The 18,075-nt window shown below is 36.6% G+C and overlaps 2 protein-coding genes across 5 annotated transcripts; both read right to left on the minus strand.

The window, feature by feature from the left end:
• Positions 1–3,901: 3,901 nt before the first annotated feature.
• On the minus strand, positions 3,902–7,803 carry nmnat1 (nicotinamide nucleotide adenylyltransferase 1). Its single transcript, XM_083569943.1, has 5 exons — positions 7,705–7,803; positions 6,778–6,932; positions 6,059–6,242; positions 5,492–5,607; positions 3,902–4,883 (listed from the first exon to the last, which is right to left on the minus strand). The coding sequence occupies exons 2-5, from the start codon at positions 6,890–6,892 to the stop codon at positions 4,486–4,488; spliced, it is 813 nt and encodes a 270-aa protein (XP_083426069.1). The 5' UTR covers positions 6,893–6,932; positions 7,705–7,803; the 3' UTR covers positions 3,902–4,485.
• Positions 7,804–11,124: 3,321 nt separating this feature from the next.
• On the minus strand, positions 11,125–16,892 carry LOC310741724 (nicotinamide/nicotinic acid mononucleotide adenylyltransferase 1-like). 4 transcript variants are annotated; one of them, XM_083569939.1, is made up of 6 exons: positions 16,617–16,711; positions 16,401–16,483; positions 14,638–14,792; positions 13,736–13,919; positions 13,407–13,525; positions 11,125–11,873 (listed from the first exon to the last, which is right to left on the minus strand). In XM_083569939.1, the coding sequence occupies exons 3-6, from the start codon at positions 14,750–14,752 to the stop codon at positions 11,476–11,478; spliced, it is 816 nt and encodes a 271-aa protein (XP_083426065.1). In that variant the 5' UTR covers positions 14,753–14,792; positions 16,401–16,483; positions 16,617–16,711; the 3' UTR covers positions 11,125–11,475. The 4 variants fall into 4 exon arrangements, with proteins under 4 accessions (XP_083426065.1, XP_083426063.1, XP_083426062.1 ...); XM_083569937.1 differs by lacking the exons at positions 16,401–16,483; positions 16,617–16,711 and adding an exon at positions 16,846–16,892; XM_083569936.1 differs by lacking the exon at positions 16,401–16,483 and having other exon boundaries at positions 16,617–16,729.
• Positions 16,893–18,075: the final 1,183 nt, after the last annotated feature.

Consider the following 18,075-nt stretch of genomic DNA (forward strand, 5'->3'; position numbering starts at 1 on the left):
CAAATACCTCAATATTCTTAAAAAATAAAACAGAAATAGTAACTATGTTAGGTTTATATAGTTATATATTACTACCAAAGCAGTCATATAGCACTCCTGTAATCAATATTACAATAAATATGAACTTCAAAATATTGGCACCCAAACCCTAAGTAATTTAGCTATGTATGAGATTCTAAAATACATTCTGAATCTCATACATAACTAAAGATTAATGTGGGGTTTCGGGTCTAATTTTTATTTTTCACAGATACACATTCATACAGAGTACAACAAAATTCGATTTTGATTTGATATTACCATCACTGCATTCATAGTTGTTTTTAGAATGGTGGTATATGATTAAATCAAAGTTTAATTTTAATTTAGCTTGTCTCCTGGTCAACCACAAAACATCACAATATTTTTATTTAGGTAATTGATTTAGTTATACTTCAGAAGATGAATGAATGAAAAACTCTGGAAAAATCAGTACTTATTTGTAGTTATACACTTTAAATAGACATTTTTTTGTCTAAATGTAAATTCATTTATATAACACAAAGAACCAAAGGTTCTGAGTAGGCAGTTGACTCAAAAGCGTCACTCACAAGGCATAAGACAGAAATTCACAGGAATGTTTCCGACGTGAGAGCGATTGTCTTTCAAGGTGTAAACAGATCTTCAGAGTGTTTTCCCCCCACACGTCATTATCAGCCAACATCGTCTTTCCGTTAAAAGTCATGTCATAGTAAAGTGTGTAAAAACATTCCTGTGTATGCATGAGGAAATCACATGATCCCATCAGAAACATGAAACAAACTACATTATCATTCGAAGATAAAAAAAAAAAAACCTGAAGGTCATGTTTCTTTTAAAAGTTTATCATGTGGGAGTGTGGGCTTTCAGGTCTTAATCCCAATCACACGTACTGTATATACTTTGATAGCACATTAATCATCCTTATAAAAATAAATAAAACAGAAATCTGGCAATTCAGACCAACCATTGACATCACATGAGGCCTTAGTTCTGGGCTATTAATCATAACAAGGTGTGTCAGATACTACATTCACTTTATCTTTTAGCCTTAGAGCAAATTCTCTGACGTTTTTAAAGCTGTCATATTCACTAGCGAACACAGTTTAACTTTAAGAAAAAATCTGTTAAGGCCCAGACGTTCATGTGCCTAAAAATACACGAACTGAGCGTCATTTTTTCCATTTTCCCAGAGCATCTTGGCTATTTATTATGCATGTGTAATAAAATCACCGCCCTCTGTTAAACTTATCTCACACATTAATCCAGTCCAGCACAGATTATTAGTGTTTATCACACAGCGCTGCTGAAATCTGATTGGTCAGAAGGTGCTGATTTATTTTCTGTAACAGCACTGACAGTAGTTCCAGTAGCATGACAAACCACAGGTTTTTATTTATTGACTCGTTCTAATACAAATACGTTTCAACTGTGTACACATGCTGTGATCTATGTGGTGAACACCCCATGTCATTTAAAACCAATAAAAAACAGATACAAAAATTGTGCTGTATTTAACAAAAAAAAAAAACTAAATCTGATTATTGACACAACCCAAATTTTAAAACGATTCAGACACTGTGTAAAATGTAAATAAATAACGAATGCTATGATTTGCATATCTCATAAACCCATATTTTATTCACAATGAAACATAGAAAACACACCAAATGTTTGCATAGAGGAAATGCACCCTTTTTGCAAAAAAATTAGGTAATAATGAATTTGATGCCCCACCCACAAGTTAAAAAAATAGTTGGGACGAGGAGACTTTTACCAATGCATAGCATTCCCTCATCTATTAACAACAGTATATGTCTGGGAACTTCAGTGTTCAGTCCAAATAGATTGTTGGGAATATTAATACAAATAAGAAAAAAAGCTGTTAATGAATGTGTAAACAGCCGAATATCCCCATTCTCTGGGGAAAAAAAAGTAAAAAAATAGTTAAACCACTAACAGATCTGAAAATAATACTGTTCATCGTATTATGTTTCTGAGGAAACGTGTTTTTCTCATGCATACAATTTTATTTTTACACAATTTACTATGAAGCATATGACCTTCAAGGAAATGATGATATTGGCTGATAATAAATTTTTTTTTTTGGACATTCACACTAAATACTAAGTATTTACTGTTGAACCAATTATAGAGCTGTTCTAATTATAGAACTGCACCAAGAGGAAACAAGTTGGACCAGACAGACCAGAGAGATTTACACTGAGATGAATCCTCTGTCTTTAAAATCCTAATGTCAGCACATGTCGGGAACAGAAAATATACTTATGTTTATAATTATATTTTGTAGGTGTTAAACACACGTTAAGGTTTTAGAACATGAGGCTGCAGACACGCTTGCAGAAGATTTAAGTAGATATATATCTAATACACTTCCATCCTATATTCTGCATTACTCTCACACTTGTGTATTTTACTATACACGGTGTTACTGCATTGTGTATCCATGTTAATTCCACTTTGGCACTTAACCATGCCCATGTTACTGAAGTATTTAATTTTAGGTTAATGATGGGCTGTATGATGTCAAAAATGTAAAACACCTAGGCTTTCATTTGTTTGGTAATACATGCATGTTCCTTTTGTTCCTTTCCAGTGGATGAGTGGAAGAAAGTTCTGTGGACAGATGTGAAATTTTTTGTCTCTAACATGTTGAGAACATGTAAGATGGAGAACGAGAGAGGAGATGTTAGCACACAACCTAAAGCCTACAGTCAAACATGGAGGTGGAAGCTTAGTGGTTTTGGGTTGTTTTGGAGCAGGGAGGATTGGAAACTTAAAAGGAATACTGAACCAACATTGCTACCATTCCGTATGCAATTCCGTCTGGACTGTGCAATGGCAACTTCATCATACAAAAAGTTAATGAGCCGAAGCATATGTTGAAGCTCTACAAGTGTTATTTTAGAGAGTAAACAGTAAGCTAGAGTGTTATCTATTATCGAATGGCCTGCCCAATTACCGCACCTAAATCCTATTAAACTGCTCTGGAATGAGCTGGATCACAGGGTCAGAAAGAAACCTCCAACTAGCCAAGTTTTACAAGCAGCATGGCAAATTATTTCAGCTGAGTTTGGACATGTTTGGAGAAACTAATTGTCCAGATGCCAAGAGTATATAAACCTTTTATTCATGCTACAGTTTAACATCTGTACATTTATATACTAATTAGGTGTCACACATTGTACTGTTCTACAAAATTTCCATTTTGTTGAATGCTTCAGTGCTTAATGAGATAAAAACAATACCCTATACGTTTTTTTGGTCTAGCGTGCTATCTGTGAGAGCCAAACAAATTAGTTACGTGGCAAATGCAATTCCGTGATAAACCGGGGGCACAAGATTCGAACCGCAGTAAAGCAGGGAATTACTGTACTTGCACTGTCCACTATAAATCAGTATACTTAGTTTTTGTGCACTTTATTCATAATTCACTTTAAACAATCTATATACTATAGCATTATACAGCAAAATAGCAAATGGTGAGAATGATAGATTCATTCTCACCATTTGCTATTTTGCTGTATAATGGTATAGTATTTAGATAGAACTTCAATCTACATAATTTCATCATTGAAAAATATCTCTTTTAAAAACCACAATGATCAGATTCATTACCTTTTCAGAATAAACAAGAAAAATCATTTACAAATGTCAGCTACTCATGTGTCGTGCTTTATCAAACCAGCTACACAGTTTTTTTTTTATTTTAAGTTTTTCGATGGATGATATTCTTAATCTGTGTCCTAATGAAACAGTATTGGAATGCATTCATTGATTTCTTTTTTTACACACACACACACACACACACACACACACACACACACACACACACACACACACACACACACACACACACACACGATACTGTACAGATGCTGATATTTGATGTATTGCACCACAGACTCAGGCAGCAGGTAGCGCACGCTCTGGCCTCTGCTCACAGCTCGTCTCACGGGCATGGCTGAGATCTCATTGGTCACCCATTCCCTCACAATGTGGATGTTGTTACGGTGTTCATGCAGCACATCAAACTTGTAGTCAAATCTATCTGCATTACAACCAAACCCCCATACTTTTGGCCGCAGTTCTCCCAGGCGTCCTTCAGCACGAAGGGGTCGGGGGTTCTTGTTGCATGGCTGAGAAATCTCCCATCTTGCAAGGATCTGGCGGAATCCTCTCTGCTGCTGCCATCATTGGCTAGAAAGAAAGAAAGAATAAAGGAAAGCCAGCATATTATATATTCCAGCCGGTTTGAAGACAGTGAGGATCCGCCACTCTTATCAGTTGCCACCAGAAGTGTCTTGTTTCGCTGCCCTGCCCTCCAGCCAGGTGCTCTGGGCTCTCCAGGACAGTCGTGCCAACTCGACGCTGAACCCTTGAACTTCCATGTGCGTGGGTCAGAGGGAAAATTTTGGAATTTCACATACACACAAGTGCGGCGGCTTATTTCTTTGCATTGCTGTATCTCTGAAGAGGAGCAATAAGGGTATCTGCGTTCTTCTGTTCACTCTCGATGCTGTACAGATGCTGATCTTTGATGTATTGCACCACAAGCTCAGGCAGCAGGTAGCGCACGCTCTGGCCTCTGCGCACAGCTCGTCTCACGTGCGTGGCTGAGATCTCATTGGTCACCCATTCCCTCACGATATGGATGTTCTTACGGTGTTCGTGCAGCACATTGGACTCATAGACAAATTTCTCTGCATCACAACCATTCCTGGTGACGCACACAAGCCCAAAACGACTTACAATCTCTTCAATGTCCTCCTTCTTCCACAGATTGGGGATGCTGAAGGACTCCAGCACGTCCGCTCCACATAACAACTTGAGCTGAACAGATTCTGTGGCAAGACAATCAGAAAAACATGTAAACGTTATTACGACAAAAGGCAGAGCTGTAGAGGTAAGTTTAGGCAATACTGGCAATTAGGCCATTATAAACAATCCCATATAAAAAGTGACTATTGAACCCTGGCAGAAAACTTATAGCCTAAGAAAAAAGCCTAATTACCTATAATCTATAAAAAAATGTAAATAAAAACTCACCCAAAACACAGCCCAATGGACATTTAATACAGACCCAGTTGTGAAACAAAACAAATTTAAAAAACATCTTAATAATCAATTAAAAACCAGCACCAAATCCAAACCAATAATTAAACCAGTACAAAAACCAACCCAAAATTAATTCAGTTTCAGGCCAAAAACCAGTCCACCGGTCATTCAAAACCAGACTAGTGATCATTCGAATCTGGACCTTGTCTTAATGTGCCTTTATGTGGCACTGTTTTTGGAGTGTAAAAAGGAGAAATACCAAAAATGACTTTATTGTTACTTTCTTTGTTCTCCTTAAATAATATAAAAAAAAAACAGTGTGACATTATTTCACATTCACCAAGAGGTCATGAATAAATATCTGGAAAAGTGTATTGATGCTTGTAGACAGTACCTGATCCATTTTGAGCTGACGAACATTCCATGTTTTTCTCCAGTTTTCTTTTCGTTCTTTTTGTGTCCACCTCTTCCTGGTTCTCCTCCATGGATATCAACTCAGCATGATGGTGTCTTTTGAAGATCAAGAAAAAAAACAACATAGAGTTGGATTTACCGTTTTTAATCTAAAAATACAAAATGTAAAGAGATGAGATTTCGGAAAACAGGATTGTAAATAAGATTGGTGTGTATTATTTAAATAAACTTTTTACAGTGCCCTGGTGGTCTATGACCTGGGATTGATTCCTGCGGAGGGGGGTTACACAATCCAGTGCATTCCCAGTGTCGTTTTCAAGCACACATAAAAGAAAATGGGAGGGTTGAATGGAATATTACAAAAACAATCCAACCAGATAAAGGCATGCAACAAACACTCACTAATTTATAGATGGACAATAATTTTAAAGAAAACAGCTGATTGTTTTATACTGACGAATTTTGCAAGCATTTCTTGTCTTCGCTTGTCTCCTTTCACTTGTGTATAACAATCTACAGATTCTCGACACCTAAGAGAAACAGGCACCTCATAACTTTGGCTGTTTCCACCCACTCAGCCTGCTGACTCTCCCAGTCATCCACGCTGATCCAGCTGGAGCTCTCTGTCGCTAATCTGGCCATTTTCACCCGATGACACGCCTCAATCAGACCCTTCTTCTTATAGGCATCACCAACAGGAGAGATGATTCCCTTAACTACGCTGTACCTTCCTGTAAAATAAAAGAATGAAGAACATGAAGCATTGTACTCTCAATAAATTCTGAGGAATGCACGAGAAACTATTCCATTAGTTCAAAGCATTGAACTATGGCTTGTCAGGTACGTAAGCTGCAATATAATTAGTCAGTTTTTCATTATACTGTTGCATATTAACATGCAAATAACTAAAAATCATTTTTGACATAAGTTCAATGGACTTGGAAATGTGGAAATGTCCATTTTCAATGCTGTAAAATCTTTAAATGGGTGAATGTGTGTTTGCTTTGCCATTTTTCAACAGCAGAAACCCTCATCTAGAGCAAAATACAATGATCTCATTTATACAACTAAACAGTTGAGAGTTAAAGACCTTTCTCAAACGCCCAGGATCAAACTCATGACCTACTGATCAGAGGTTGACATCTTAACCACTGAGCTACAACTTCCTCCATTTCTGAAGATAATTAAGTAATACATTCACTTGTATGAAACACTATGAATGACTAATTTGTGTGAAAAATGAATGCTAATAAAACACTGATATACCAGTCTCCTCCAGGTGATCCCGTGCCAGCTCAAACATGCGCAGGTGCATATTGGTGATGGGGTTGAAGGAGCCACATGCCAGCAACACCACTCTGATTTTCTCCTGTAGCGCCATTGAGGATGTCAATGATGTCAGTAAAGAACTCACTATAGACCTAAGAAAAGGAAGATTTCAAACACTGGATAAGCTTCAGAGTGGACCAAGGCCAAAATAACAAACAAACAGCAAAAACAAAAGACAAGCAACTTCCCTGGTCCGTGTAGGTGGGTCCCTGTATCTTCTGGCAAATTCAATTTTCGTTTTAATAATTCATGTTTTTATTTAATAGAGTCCAGAAAATACAAAAGTTGGAAACTATCGATCCCCAAAAAATATGTAATAAAATAAAATAATAATATATAAAGGAAAAATTCTGAAAAAAACAAAATGGAGGGAAGAGCAATAACGCAGTCGACACAACATAGCAGGTTGTAACAGATAAAATAACATTACAATACACACCATTAGGTCAGATAAAAATGAGTAAATAATTATTGACGATATTGACGAAATACAAATGTATGTAAAATAGGTTATACCTAATAAAAAAAAAAAAAGATTAGGCGCTTATTAGGTAGCGCAACTACCTCTATAGATTGTATAAGCCCCGCCCACTTCTGGTCTGACGTAGTGCTTCTGTAGTTCTGCAATTAGCCAATAAAAACAAGCCTTTTTTTGTTTTAGTTTCCCTTTGATTTTCTTTTAAATAACAGCCCTTCTTCGTTTTTCAACTTCTTTCGAAACGAAAATTAAATGACCAGAAGATACACTGACCTTCCCTGAACTCCCTCACAAAAAACCAGGGAAAAAACCCAACACACAAATGGCAGACAAAAGCCACAACCCTACTACCTGTGAACACAATACAGATATGTACATACACTTACAAAGGTTATAATAACAGTGATTACTTCCAGTCTAGCCAATAAGATTCAGCACAATGGAGGACAGAGCAACCTCGAAGTCAAAACGTGCATTCAATTAAAACCAGGTGATCACAATTACACAACACTAAAACAACATCGCCCCACTGTGACGTCACACAGCGCGAACGCATCAAGCGGTGGGCGTGGCTTCACTGGGTTGGAGTGCATCTTTTTAGTGTATGTACATATTTGTATTGTGTTCACTGGTGGTAGGGGCGTGGCTTCCATCTGCCATTTGGGTGTTGGTTTCTTCCCTGTTTTTGGTGATCTTCTGGTCATTCTTTTTAGAAAGAAGTTGAAAAATGAAAAAGGACTGTTATTTAAATGTGTTTTTTAAAACGGATAATCCGCTGTGGCGACCCCTAATGGGAGCAGCCGAAAAAAGAAGTCTGAAATGAACCCGGCACAGACTAGACATACAAACTAGTGAGGATGTATTGGGATTGGGATCACGCAGGTCCACGCAAATCTCGCTGGAGTAGGCGGTTTTTACATTCGCCGCCAGGGGGAGTGGGCGGTCAAACAAAAATAGCGCGAGTCCCGCGATCCCTCTAGTTGTAATTATTTTGTTTGAAACTTGTTTATCAGTTTGAGGTTTTTTAAGACTATTAAAAAAAAACCTTAAAATTAGAATTTTAAGGTGTTTATGTGTGGTGCTTTATTTTAGCATTGCTTTATTCAAATTTTTTATCAGTTTAATGGTTTATGTCTGTTATTATTCTGTAAGTTGATCGTAGCGCTAACGTTAGTGTACAATTTTACACAATGTTTATAAGCTGTGACACTATGGCAACAGTTTTTTTCAGGTTGTGATCGGCTCAAGACTCAAGACATTTTTGTTTTTTTGGCGGATTATGAGAAAATCGCACTCTTTTCTTATTTTCAGAGTAAATTTGGTATTTTCTGCAATTAACCATCTCCTTGGATGAACATGTTTTCTGCCTGATTCTTATCTACAGTAACATGCCGGTGAAAAAAAATTGCATTTTTTTATTTGTTTTTTTTTTACTTGTCATACAAACAATAAATACTTGTACAACATTTTCAGAGAGGTTAATTTATGTTGTAAGTAACATTGCCTGTATGCCAAAATCTGGCTTATTTTGTATTTTTCAGGTTTACTTGGAGTTTAACAGGGTTGTTGAAAGAAATTTTAAAGAAGAATTCTTTGGCATGTTTGAAGGTTTTTGTCCAAGCTTGATGGAAATTTTCAAGAGGCAGAGAGTTTAGATAGGCCAGCAATTAGTGGACCTACTAGAACAGACAAAGGTGATCTGATATTTCTTTTTTTTTCTTTGTTTTTTTTTCTTTTTTTTTGGTCGTAATCCTATTAAAGGTTGGTTCATCCACATTACAAAAACAGATTTTCTGCGTTACAAAACAATGGAAGTGTAAATGTCAGAGGCAGAAATCTCAACTGGACAAATAAGACCAAGGCTCTGCATGGAGAGATGCCACCAAAGAAAAACAATATATTTTTTTGTTCTACATATAACTATCTGCTATACCTCCTACAGAGAACTGAGCCAACAGCCAACGTTTGATTGTTATTGTTAGAATTAATATTGCAATCGAGCTGTATGTTTTGCATATTTGGGGGATGGTGGGTTTTGACAATTAGCATTTATGAAGATATTTCATTGAATTTAACTTGAGTTGCCTGATAATGTGCCTTTCCTGTTACCAAGACTTAATACATTACTGCATTTTATTCAGCATAAATTGTAAAAATTGTGTTGTTTACACAACATGACGAAAAATTAAACCACATTGAATTATAAAAAGGCAAACTAAAAGACAATTGGATTACATACTACCGAAATCAAAGAACTGGAATGCTCTGGAATTTCCACTGGAATGCTCTGCTAAAAAAAAATTGGGTATCATCCTGAGGGCTGCCTTGTAATGGATGCAATCACCAACTTGCCCCAAGCTATGTGCCTCTTGTTTGGCTTTACCTACGCACTTGACCTGGAGTATACAAAGTGCATGAAAAACTTGCTGAACTTAAGTCAAAGTGAGCCACCAAATGTTCAAAAGCTGAAGAATGAGTTTGCAGTGTAAGACACACTTATAATCATGGCACAATTTTTCATGCCCACACCTGGATTGTTGTGTGGCATAATTAGATTGCCTTGATTGGAGTAAATATTCTTGCAGTTGCTCATTTTGTATGATTCTTCTTGTAATATATGTGTCTACAGAGGACACATTTTAGAAAGTCTGTTTCTGTATTTTGCAGATGAAGTCGATTTACATTCCTGTAAAAAAAAAAAAAAAAAAGTGTCTGTAAAACAGGTATTCCCAAACTTGGTCCTGAAGGCCCATTGCCTGCTTGTTTTCCAGCTATCCATAACTGACTGAACACACCTGATCTGACTGATCAGCAGTGGGTAGTGCAAGGTTAGTTAGAAAACAAGCAGGACAGTGGATCTTGAGGACCATCGTTGGGAACCTCTGCTGTAAACATAATGGCTTCATGTTGAATGTTGTAACATTGTGGTTCTAAATTGCCAACAGTCAGATATAATCCAAGACACATTTGTGACCACTGCACAGTTGTTGTTAATACTATGTGCCTGCTATGTTGTGTGGCACAATAAGACTGCACTGAGAGGTATAGTTATTAATTGCACTTATATGCTGCTACATGGTAAGTATTGTTTAAATGTTTTTTTTTTTTTTCAGATTTGAACTTTGTATAAAGAGAAAACTTTAAAAAACTGTTTTATTGTATTTGAAAGAAAACTGTCATGATTAAATACACATTCTATTTGCTATAACAAAAAAAGTTAGTTGGCCATTTTAAAGTGATTGTGAGAGAAAATGTCTGCAGCAAAAAGTGAGAATATACTGTAGTAACTGGTAGCAAAAAAAAAAATCAAACTTTTATCTGATGCAAACTTTTGAAATTTAAACTTTAATACCAAAGCACCGATGTGAATCGGTGAATCTTATATAAATAAAAAAATAACCCACTAAATATTGCTTCAAACAATAAAACTCCATTGAGACTTGAGAAAGGAAGATTTCAGTTTAAATCTGCTGAGAGCTAAGCAAATACAATTCAACTAAAAAAAATATTCCTTAATTCAATATAATTGATATATTTATAAAGATTGTGCAATCTATTAGATCAGGAGTGTCAGACTTGTGCCCGTTGGGTCAGTACCGGCCTGATAAAGGGTTTTTCCAAAGCAATGTTCTGTGGGCTATAATTGAAAGTCATTTTGAGAGAAAAAGATTGAGATAGTTGAGAACTTAAAAGAGAAGGTGTTCCTGCATTATTGAACACGAAATTGATTTGTATTGTGGTGTCTGTGGTACTGTAAAAAAAAAAGTTTCAACAGAGAGGCATGTACGAAAATATCTGATACCATGTACACATTTTTGCACATATTTTATTAAGAAAAAAAACAACAATTGTGCATCTTTAAGATTATCGGTCTGAAAACACTGACAACGTTTTCAAGATACTGTTCATGATAATATTGAGGTGCTTCATTATGTCAAAGTGATAAATACCCTTAACTCCGTATGAAATAACTATGATCAAAATAATTATATATATAGCGTTGTAATCAAATAATTCTTCATTGCAGCTGGTAAAAATGTATTGGCTTTTAGTTCAGGTTTGTTTGGCAGTTTACACACACACACACACACACACACACACACACACACACACACACACACACACACACACACACACACACACACACACACACAATCTTATTCAGTTGCATTGCTGTATCTCTGAAGAGGAGCGAGGATGATATCCGTGTTCTTCTGTTCACTCTCGATACTGTACAGATGCTGATCTTTGATGTATTGCACCACAGGCTCAGGCAGCAGGTAGCGCACGCTCTGGCCTCTGCGCACAGCTCGTCTCACGTGCGTGGCCGAGATCTCATTGGTCACCCATTCCCTCACAATGTGGATGTTCTCACGGTGTTCATGCAGCACATCGGACTCATAGACAAATTTCTCTGCATCGCTACCATTCCTGGTGATGCACACAAGCCCAAAACAGCCTACAATCTCTTTAATGTCCTCCTTCTTCCACAGATTAGGGATGCTGAAGGACTCCAGCACGTCCGCTCCACATAACAACTTGAGCTGAACAGATTCTGTGAAATAACAATGAGAAATACATGCCATCATTATAACCAGGATGTAGCAGGGAGGTAAGTTCTGTCTCCTAGTGGCTATTTAACATGAATGCAAAATCAATTATCAATTAAACTCAAACTAATAATAGGAATCGGAATAGTCTTCCTGACAGTGTTCGGGGCTCAGACACACTCTCCCAGTTCAAGTGCAGATTAAAAACATATCTTTTTAGCAAAGCCTACACATAACACGTCTCACATCATAACCTTGTGCTCCAGAACATCTGATCACCTGCACATTATCAACTTGTGCTGTTAATATCATGAACAGCAGCTACGCTAATTTCTCTCCACTGCTTCTCTTTTTCTCTTTTGGGAGAAATCCCAAAAATAAATCCCAAAAAGACTGTGATGGTCCTCCTAAATTTTTATGAAAGCAGTCAAAAAAGGGTGACATTGATAGACACAACGTTAATGCTGGTTTTGAAAGAATAGATTTAGACCATGTGACTGCTTTCTTGACATTAATTAACTGTGCTGAGGCAGTGACCAACGTATTTAGACTTGAATACAGATGACAGGAATGCTGTCTGACCCTGAACCTGCAAGTGACAGGCGGTCAAAGCCAGGGCCTTCTTTGCTGGCCTAAACTCAAACATGTTTTTTTTTCATGAATACATATTAAATCTTTCCCAATGGAGTATTCTCTTCATTTCATAGTGTTTTTCTTCTTTGTGCTGCTTTCTGGAGTATCTGTTTATGTTGGAGTTTCTATCCAATCAGAATTGATGCATCATATCACGTCAAAACCTGCCGTAAACCTTCAAAATGAACAGTCCGGGTGCCTATAGCTTAAAGTACATGAAGCTATTGGTTTACAATCAGATTTCGAGTTGGCCATGCCTAAGCCATCTAGCAGACGTACAATACGACGCCATTTTCACGTCAGAGACTGCGATAGTCGGAGCTCACAAACCGCATCTGTAGCAAACTGTAAAAGCGCAAATATATTCGTCTGGATTAAATAGCTGGTTTTTTGCATTCCACAACAGCTGACAGAGGAGTAAACCTGATTTAGTCACTCATACAAAGAAATTGTGTAGAAACCATGTTCACTTTTAAATAAACTATTTATACGTTTGTGGGGGGGTTTTTTTATTGTGAAATTTGCACAAAAACACACGATGTGACAATTTTTAAATCCCCAGAAAAACCGTAATGCACCTTAAACCGGGTGTAGCTTTTTTTTTTTTTTAGATAATATTGCTGCTTCTGCTAGAGTTGTATGTGTTGTAGCTGTGGCTGCAGTGAAAGGAGACTTGATGAATTGTGTTCACTGGGTTTCTTTCTTTAGTAATTTAGCTTTGATCCTCACTGCTTGAGGTACTTGTCTGTAATGCAGCGCTCTATTATACTGCATTTCTCTATCATTTTTATGGTTTCTATAACCGTGGCATCAAATTGATAATATTAAGAGGTGGATTGATTCAGTATGACACCACTGAACATGATTTCACTTTGCCTTCATATTAACGGAGAGGTCATGAGTACCTGATCTGTTGTGAGCTGATGAACTTTCCTTCCTTTTCTCCAGCCTTCTTATCTTTGTGAATCTGACTGTGTCCACCTCTTCTTGGTTCTCCTCCATGGATGTCTCAGCATGATAGTGTCTTTTAAACATCAGGAAAGAAAAATAAGCAAGAGAGAGTTAAATAAAAAAAAATGTTTAAACACAAAATGTAAAGAGATGTATTTCAGAAAACAGGGTAAAAGCTGTGCCAAATCAAATACAGAGAATTGGTGTTCATCTCTCCGGTACAGTTCTAAAAACACAGTGTATAACAATCTACAGATTCTCGACACCTAAGAGAAACAGGCACCTCATAACTTTGGCTGTTTCCACCCACTCAGCCTGCTGACTCTCCCAGTCATCCACGCTGATCCAGCTGGAGCCCTCTGTCGCTAATCTGGCCATTTTCACCCGATGACACGCCTCAATCAGACCCTTCTTCTTATAGGCATCACCAACAGGAGAGATGATTCCCTTAACTACGCTGTACCTTTCTGTAAAATATAAGAATCAAGAACATAAAGCATTGTAATCTCTATAAATTCTGAGGAATGCACGAGAAACTATTCTATTAGTTCAAAGCATCGCACTTTGGCTTGTCAGGTACGTAAGATGCAATGTAATTAGCCCAGAGTTTTCATTATTCTTTTGTATTTTTTGAAACACCTCAAGAAGCCTTGTTGTCAATATTATTGATATCTCTACTTGAAAATAAAAACACCTTTACTGGTTTTCTGTTGTTACTGCGTGAACATGCAGCATATAACCATGCAAGTAACTAAAAAGAAGTTTTGATATAAGTACAATGGACTTGAAAATGTGAATTTTATATGGTGTGAAATTTTTTATTTTTGAAAAAAAAAAAAAAAAAAAAAAAGTCTAATAGCTAGTCATTACAGCTATTAATGTAAAAGCCTAAATACTAAGAAATAGTGTAATTAAATATGCAGAAAGTCTATAAGGGGAAAAAAATGCTATTTTGTTAAACCGGAAAGTATAACTGGTAAATGCTGTTTATTTCTGTATATCTGCAATCACATAAGAATATCATATAACAACAGTTAAGAAAGTTGGGGAGTGGTTTAAGGAGAACATTCGCTCTTTTTTTAACATGATCATGGTATCCACTTGTATCTCTGACCTAGTCCTGTAGAAAGTCTCATTCAAGAACTCCTGATCAGTTATACAGCTGCTAATAAAACACTGATGTACCAGTCTCCTCCAGGTGATCCCGTGCCAGCTCAAACATGCGCAGGTGCATATTGGTGATGGGGTTGAAGGAGCCACATGCCAACAACACCACTCTGATTTTCTCCTGTAGAGCCATCGGGGATGTCAAAAACGTCAATTTAGAACTCAATCGAGACCTGAGGAAGGGAAGATCATTTCAATCCATGTTTTTGAGATCTTAGTTCAAATCGTTGAACAAATCGTTCAAATAGTTTAATCTATCAAAGCTTGTTTGACACAGTGTCTATTGGTAAATGAGCTAAGCAAATACAATTCAACTGAAGAAAATATTCCATAATTTAAAGCAATTTATATAATTCTTCTGTTATCTATTTTATTATCTGGTTTATTAATCTATTATCTGATCTATTAGATCAGGGGTGTCCAACATGAGACCAGCAGGTTGGTCAGAACCAGCCTAATAAAGGTTGAAATTCAGCTCTAATGCCATGTTTTGTGGATACAAACTTGATGAATACTTATGCCAGCTACTACAGAACCAGTCAAATGTTTGGACACACCTTATGTAGAATACGTTTTATATTTTAGATTGTACAAAGTAGCTACATTTAGCTTTGTTGACACTTTGGCAAACTCATAGCATTCTCTCCTCAGATTCACCAGGTAGTCACCTGGAATGGTCTTTAGTTCACAGGTGTCTTGCCAAGCGTTCATTTGTAATTTTAATAGGAAAGGAAGATCCAGAGCTACCTCTGCTGCAGGTGAATTTTTTTTTTTTTTTTTTTAGACCTACCAGCTTCCTTCTTTACAGAAATACTTCACAGAGCTCAAGTGGCAGACATGTTTCAACATTCACTGTTCTGAGGAGACTCTGTGAGTCATGCCTTCATGGTCAAACCATTACTTCGTAAAAACAACAAGCAGAAGAAGAGAAGTGCTTGGGCCAAGAAACACAAGAAATTGCAGTTCATTACAAATATTTTTTCATCCAGCAAAATATTTTTGCTGAATTGCAATGTGTTTGTCTGTAATGTGGTTTGGTATTTCAAATGTGTTTGACAATCCGGTGCTACATCTTTCTGTGAATGTACCAGAGAAGTGTCTGAGGTTTTTAGGCCAGGTGCTAAAGGTAAGGAGGCTGTAATAGATGTCTTCACAGTGATGCATGTTCCCCTCAATAAAATGATTTCTACTTGTTAAACAGCTACAGAAGAAACATTCTAAAACCACGTTTTTCCTTAACAGTTTTCTATGGAATAAAAACGCTTAACCCGTAATAAAGCCCGTTAAGCATTCGTATTCTGGTCTCATGTGCTTGTATGTACGACTTATGCTTTATTATTAATGTGTTTACTGACTTTGGTCTTTAAAAACGCCGTCTTGTGGCATTAAGCCACGTTAAGCGTTGTAGAGCGCCCCCTACAGGAAGCAAGCAGGAAGTACCAGGCATGCAACAGAATTCCAGCAAAAGAAACGATTGAAAAAAAAAATCACAAATGCAGCAGAAGATACATGTGCATGTTTGGTCACATCAGTCCGGGATATAAAGCATTAGGTCCCACTTGACGGTCATTCACAATGTGTTAAACACACGTTTCGTTTTCACAATACGGATGCCATCTGTACTCAGAAAAGACAACAATAATAAGTGATCACGACTCCCCCCCCCCCCGTATGATCTTATTTGTATTTAAATATCTATATTTCTATATCGACAATACAGCTGTACATGCTGTTTAAGGAAAAAGCATAAGCAGAAATCTACTACTTTCTTGGTTACTTACCAAAACACCGTGCTTCACCTTTTAACTTCCGGGTAATAAAGCAACACGCTGACTGGTTAGTCTCTGATAGGTTTACAGATCGCCTACAAATAGTATGAAACTAATAATGTTAAATGATGTGACTGTTCTTGTTTAATTAGTTTAAATTAAATTTAAACTAGTTCTAGAGTTGCGTCAATTCTGCGCAAATCAGGCGCAAACTGTCTCAGCACTCACCGCGAGAAATGTCTCAAAACAGCGCGTGTGTTTATGAACATCTGTTCTGCGCACGAATAACGCAGTCACTTTCAAGTGATACAAAAACTGCGATTGGGCGTTATTTCTTTGTTGAACTAATATATATATATACATAATATATACGCGGTGACACCGTTCTGGTTTAATAAACTATTTGAACAATAAATGAACAACTTTACGAAAAATTTCGGGCTGTCTGGGCACAGACCGTTGGGGTGGTAGTCTATTATCCATCTCTGTCACATCCTGCACCCACCGACTTCCTGTTTAAATCTCATTGGACGATTTTTAAACAACAGATCGTCTGTGTAGGTAGCAATACACGTGCCTGTTTTTATTTTAGTGATCGTTGATTATATATTCATATTAACTTATAGATCAATATGTAAGTCCTAAGATGGCATGCATTATAATATTTGGCATAAAAAAAGTCACAAATGGTTGTGGTTTTTATACATGCTGCTGTGATGCTGCTGCCTCTATAACATGCTCTTATGCCAAATACACAGAGAAAATAAGTTCTGATGATGAGAAATGTTCTAGATGAAACATTAGTGACAATAACCATAACCATTTGTGACAGTGGGCATGACTTTTATGTCAAGATCACAAGAAAACAAGAAAGAAAAACAATATAACGCATGGACTTGTGTCGAATAGCATGGTAACTGGATTAGCAAAATTGATAGCTAATTAATTAATTACAATTTTACTTTTAACACAAGATAGGAATTAGTCTTCATTCTGAACAAATAGCATTTTTTAGTTCAATCATAAACTCGCAAGTTTTAATAGAATGTTATTTAGATTATGTTTCAAAGATTTTATAGGATTTATTTTGTAAACCTCTAATAAATATTCCCCAAGCAATCAGCCTCACTAACAACTGACCATAATTATATTCCCTGCTCATATCTATAAGTACTGCACAGAACTGTCAGTCATCACATCATCTGTATATGTTACACACACTATGGCTGCTATATACTGTACAAAGTTTTATATTAAACTCTCGAATCATACCTGACACACAATACTGTCATTTGCACTACCATGCACTCTTACACTTTATGATTACTGATCTGTATCCCTATTTATTACCCACACTGTCTATACTGTCTCACATTGTCTTGTATTGTCTTGTATAGTCTGTTTGTGTCTTGGCTTGTCTGTTTTGTCATGTATAGGTTTATTTATGTCTGTACTCTTGAGAGTCACTAACAGCTGGAACCAAATTCCTTGTGTGTGTCAACACACTTGGCCAATAAACCTGATTCTGATTCTGATATTTTATATATATATATATATATATATATATATATATATATATATATATATATATATATATATATATATATGTATATATGTGTGTGTGTGTGTGTGTGGAGAGAGAAAGAGAGAGAGAGAGAGAGAGAGAGAGAGAGAGAGAGAGAGAGAG

This window comes from Silurus aristotelis, assembly GCF_946808225.1.
Source record: "Silurus aristotelis genome assembly, chromosome: 19".
In the NCBI taxonomy this organism is placed as follows: Eukaryota; Metazoa; Chordata; class Actinopteri; order Siluriformes; family Siluridae; genus Silurus; species Silurus aristotelis.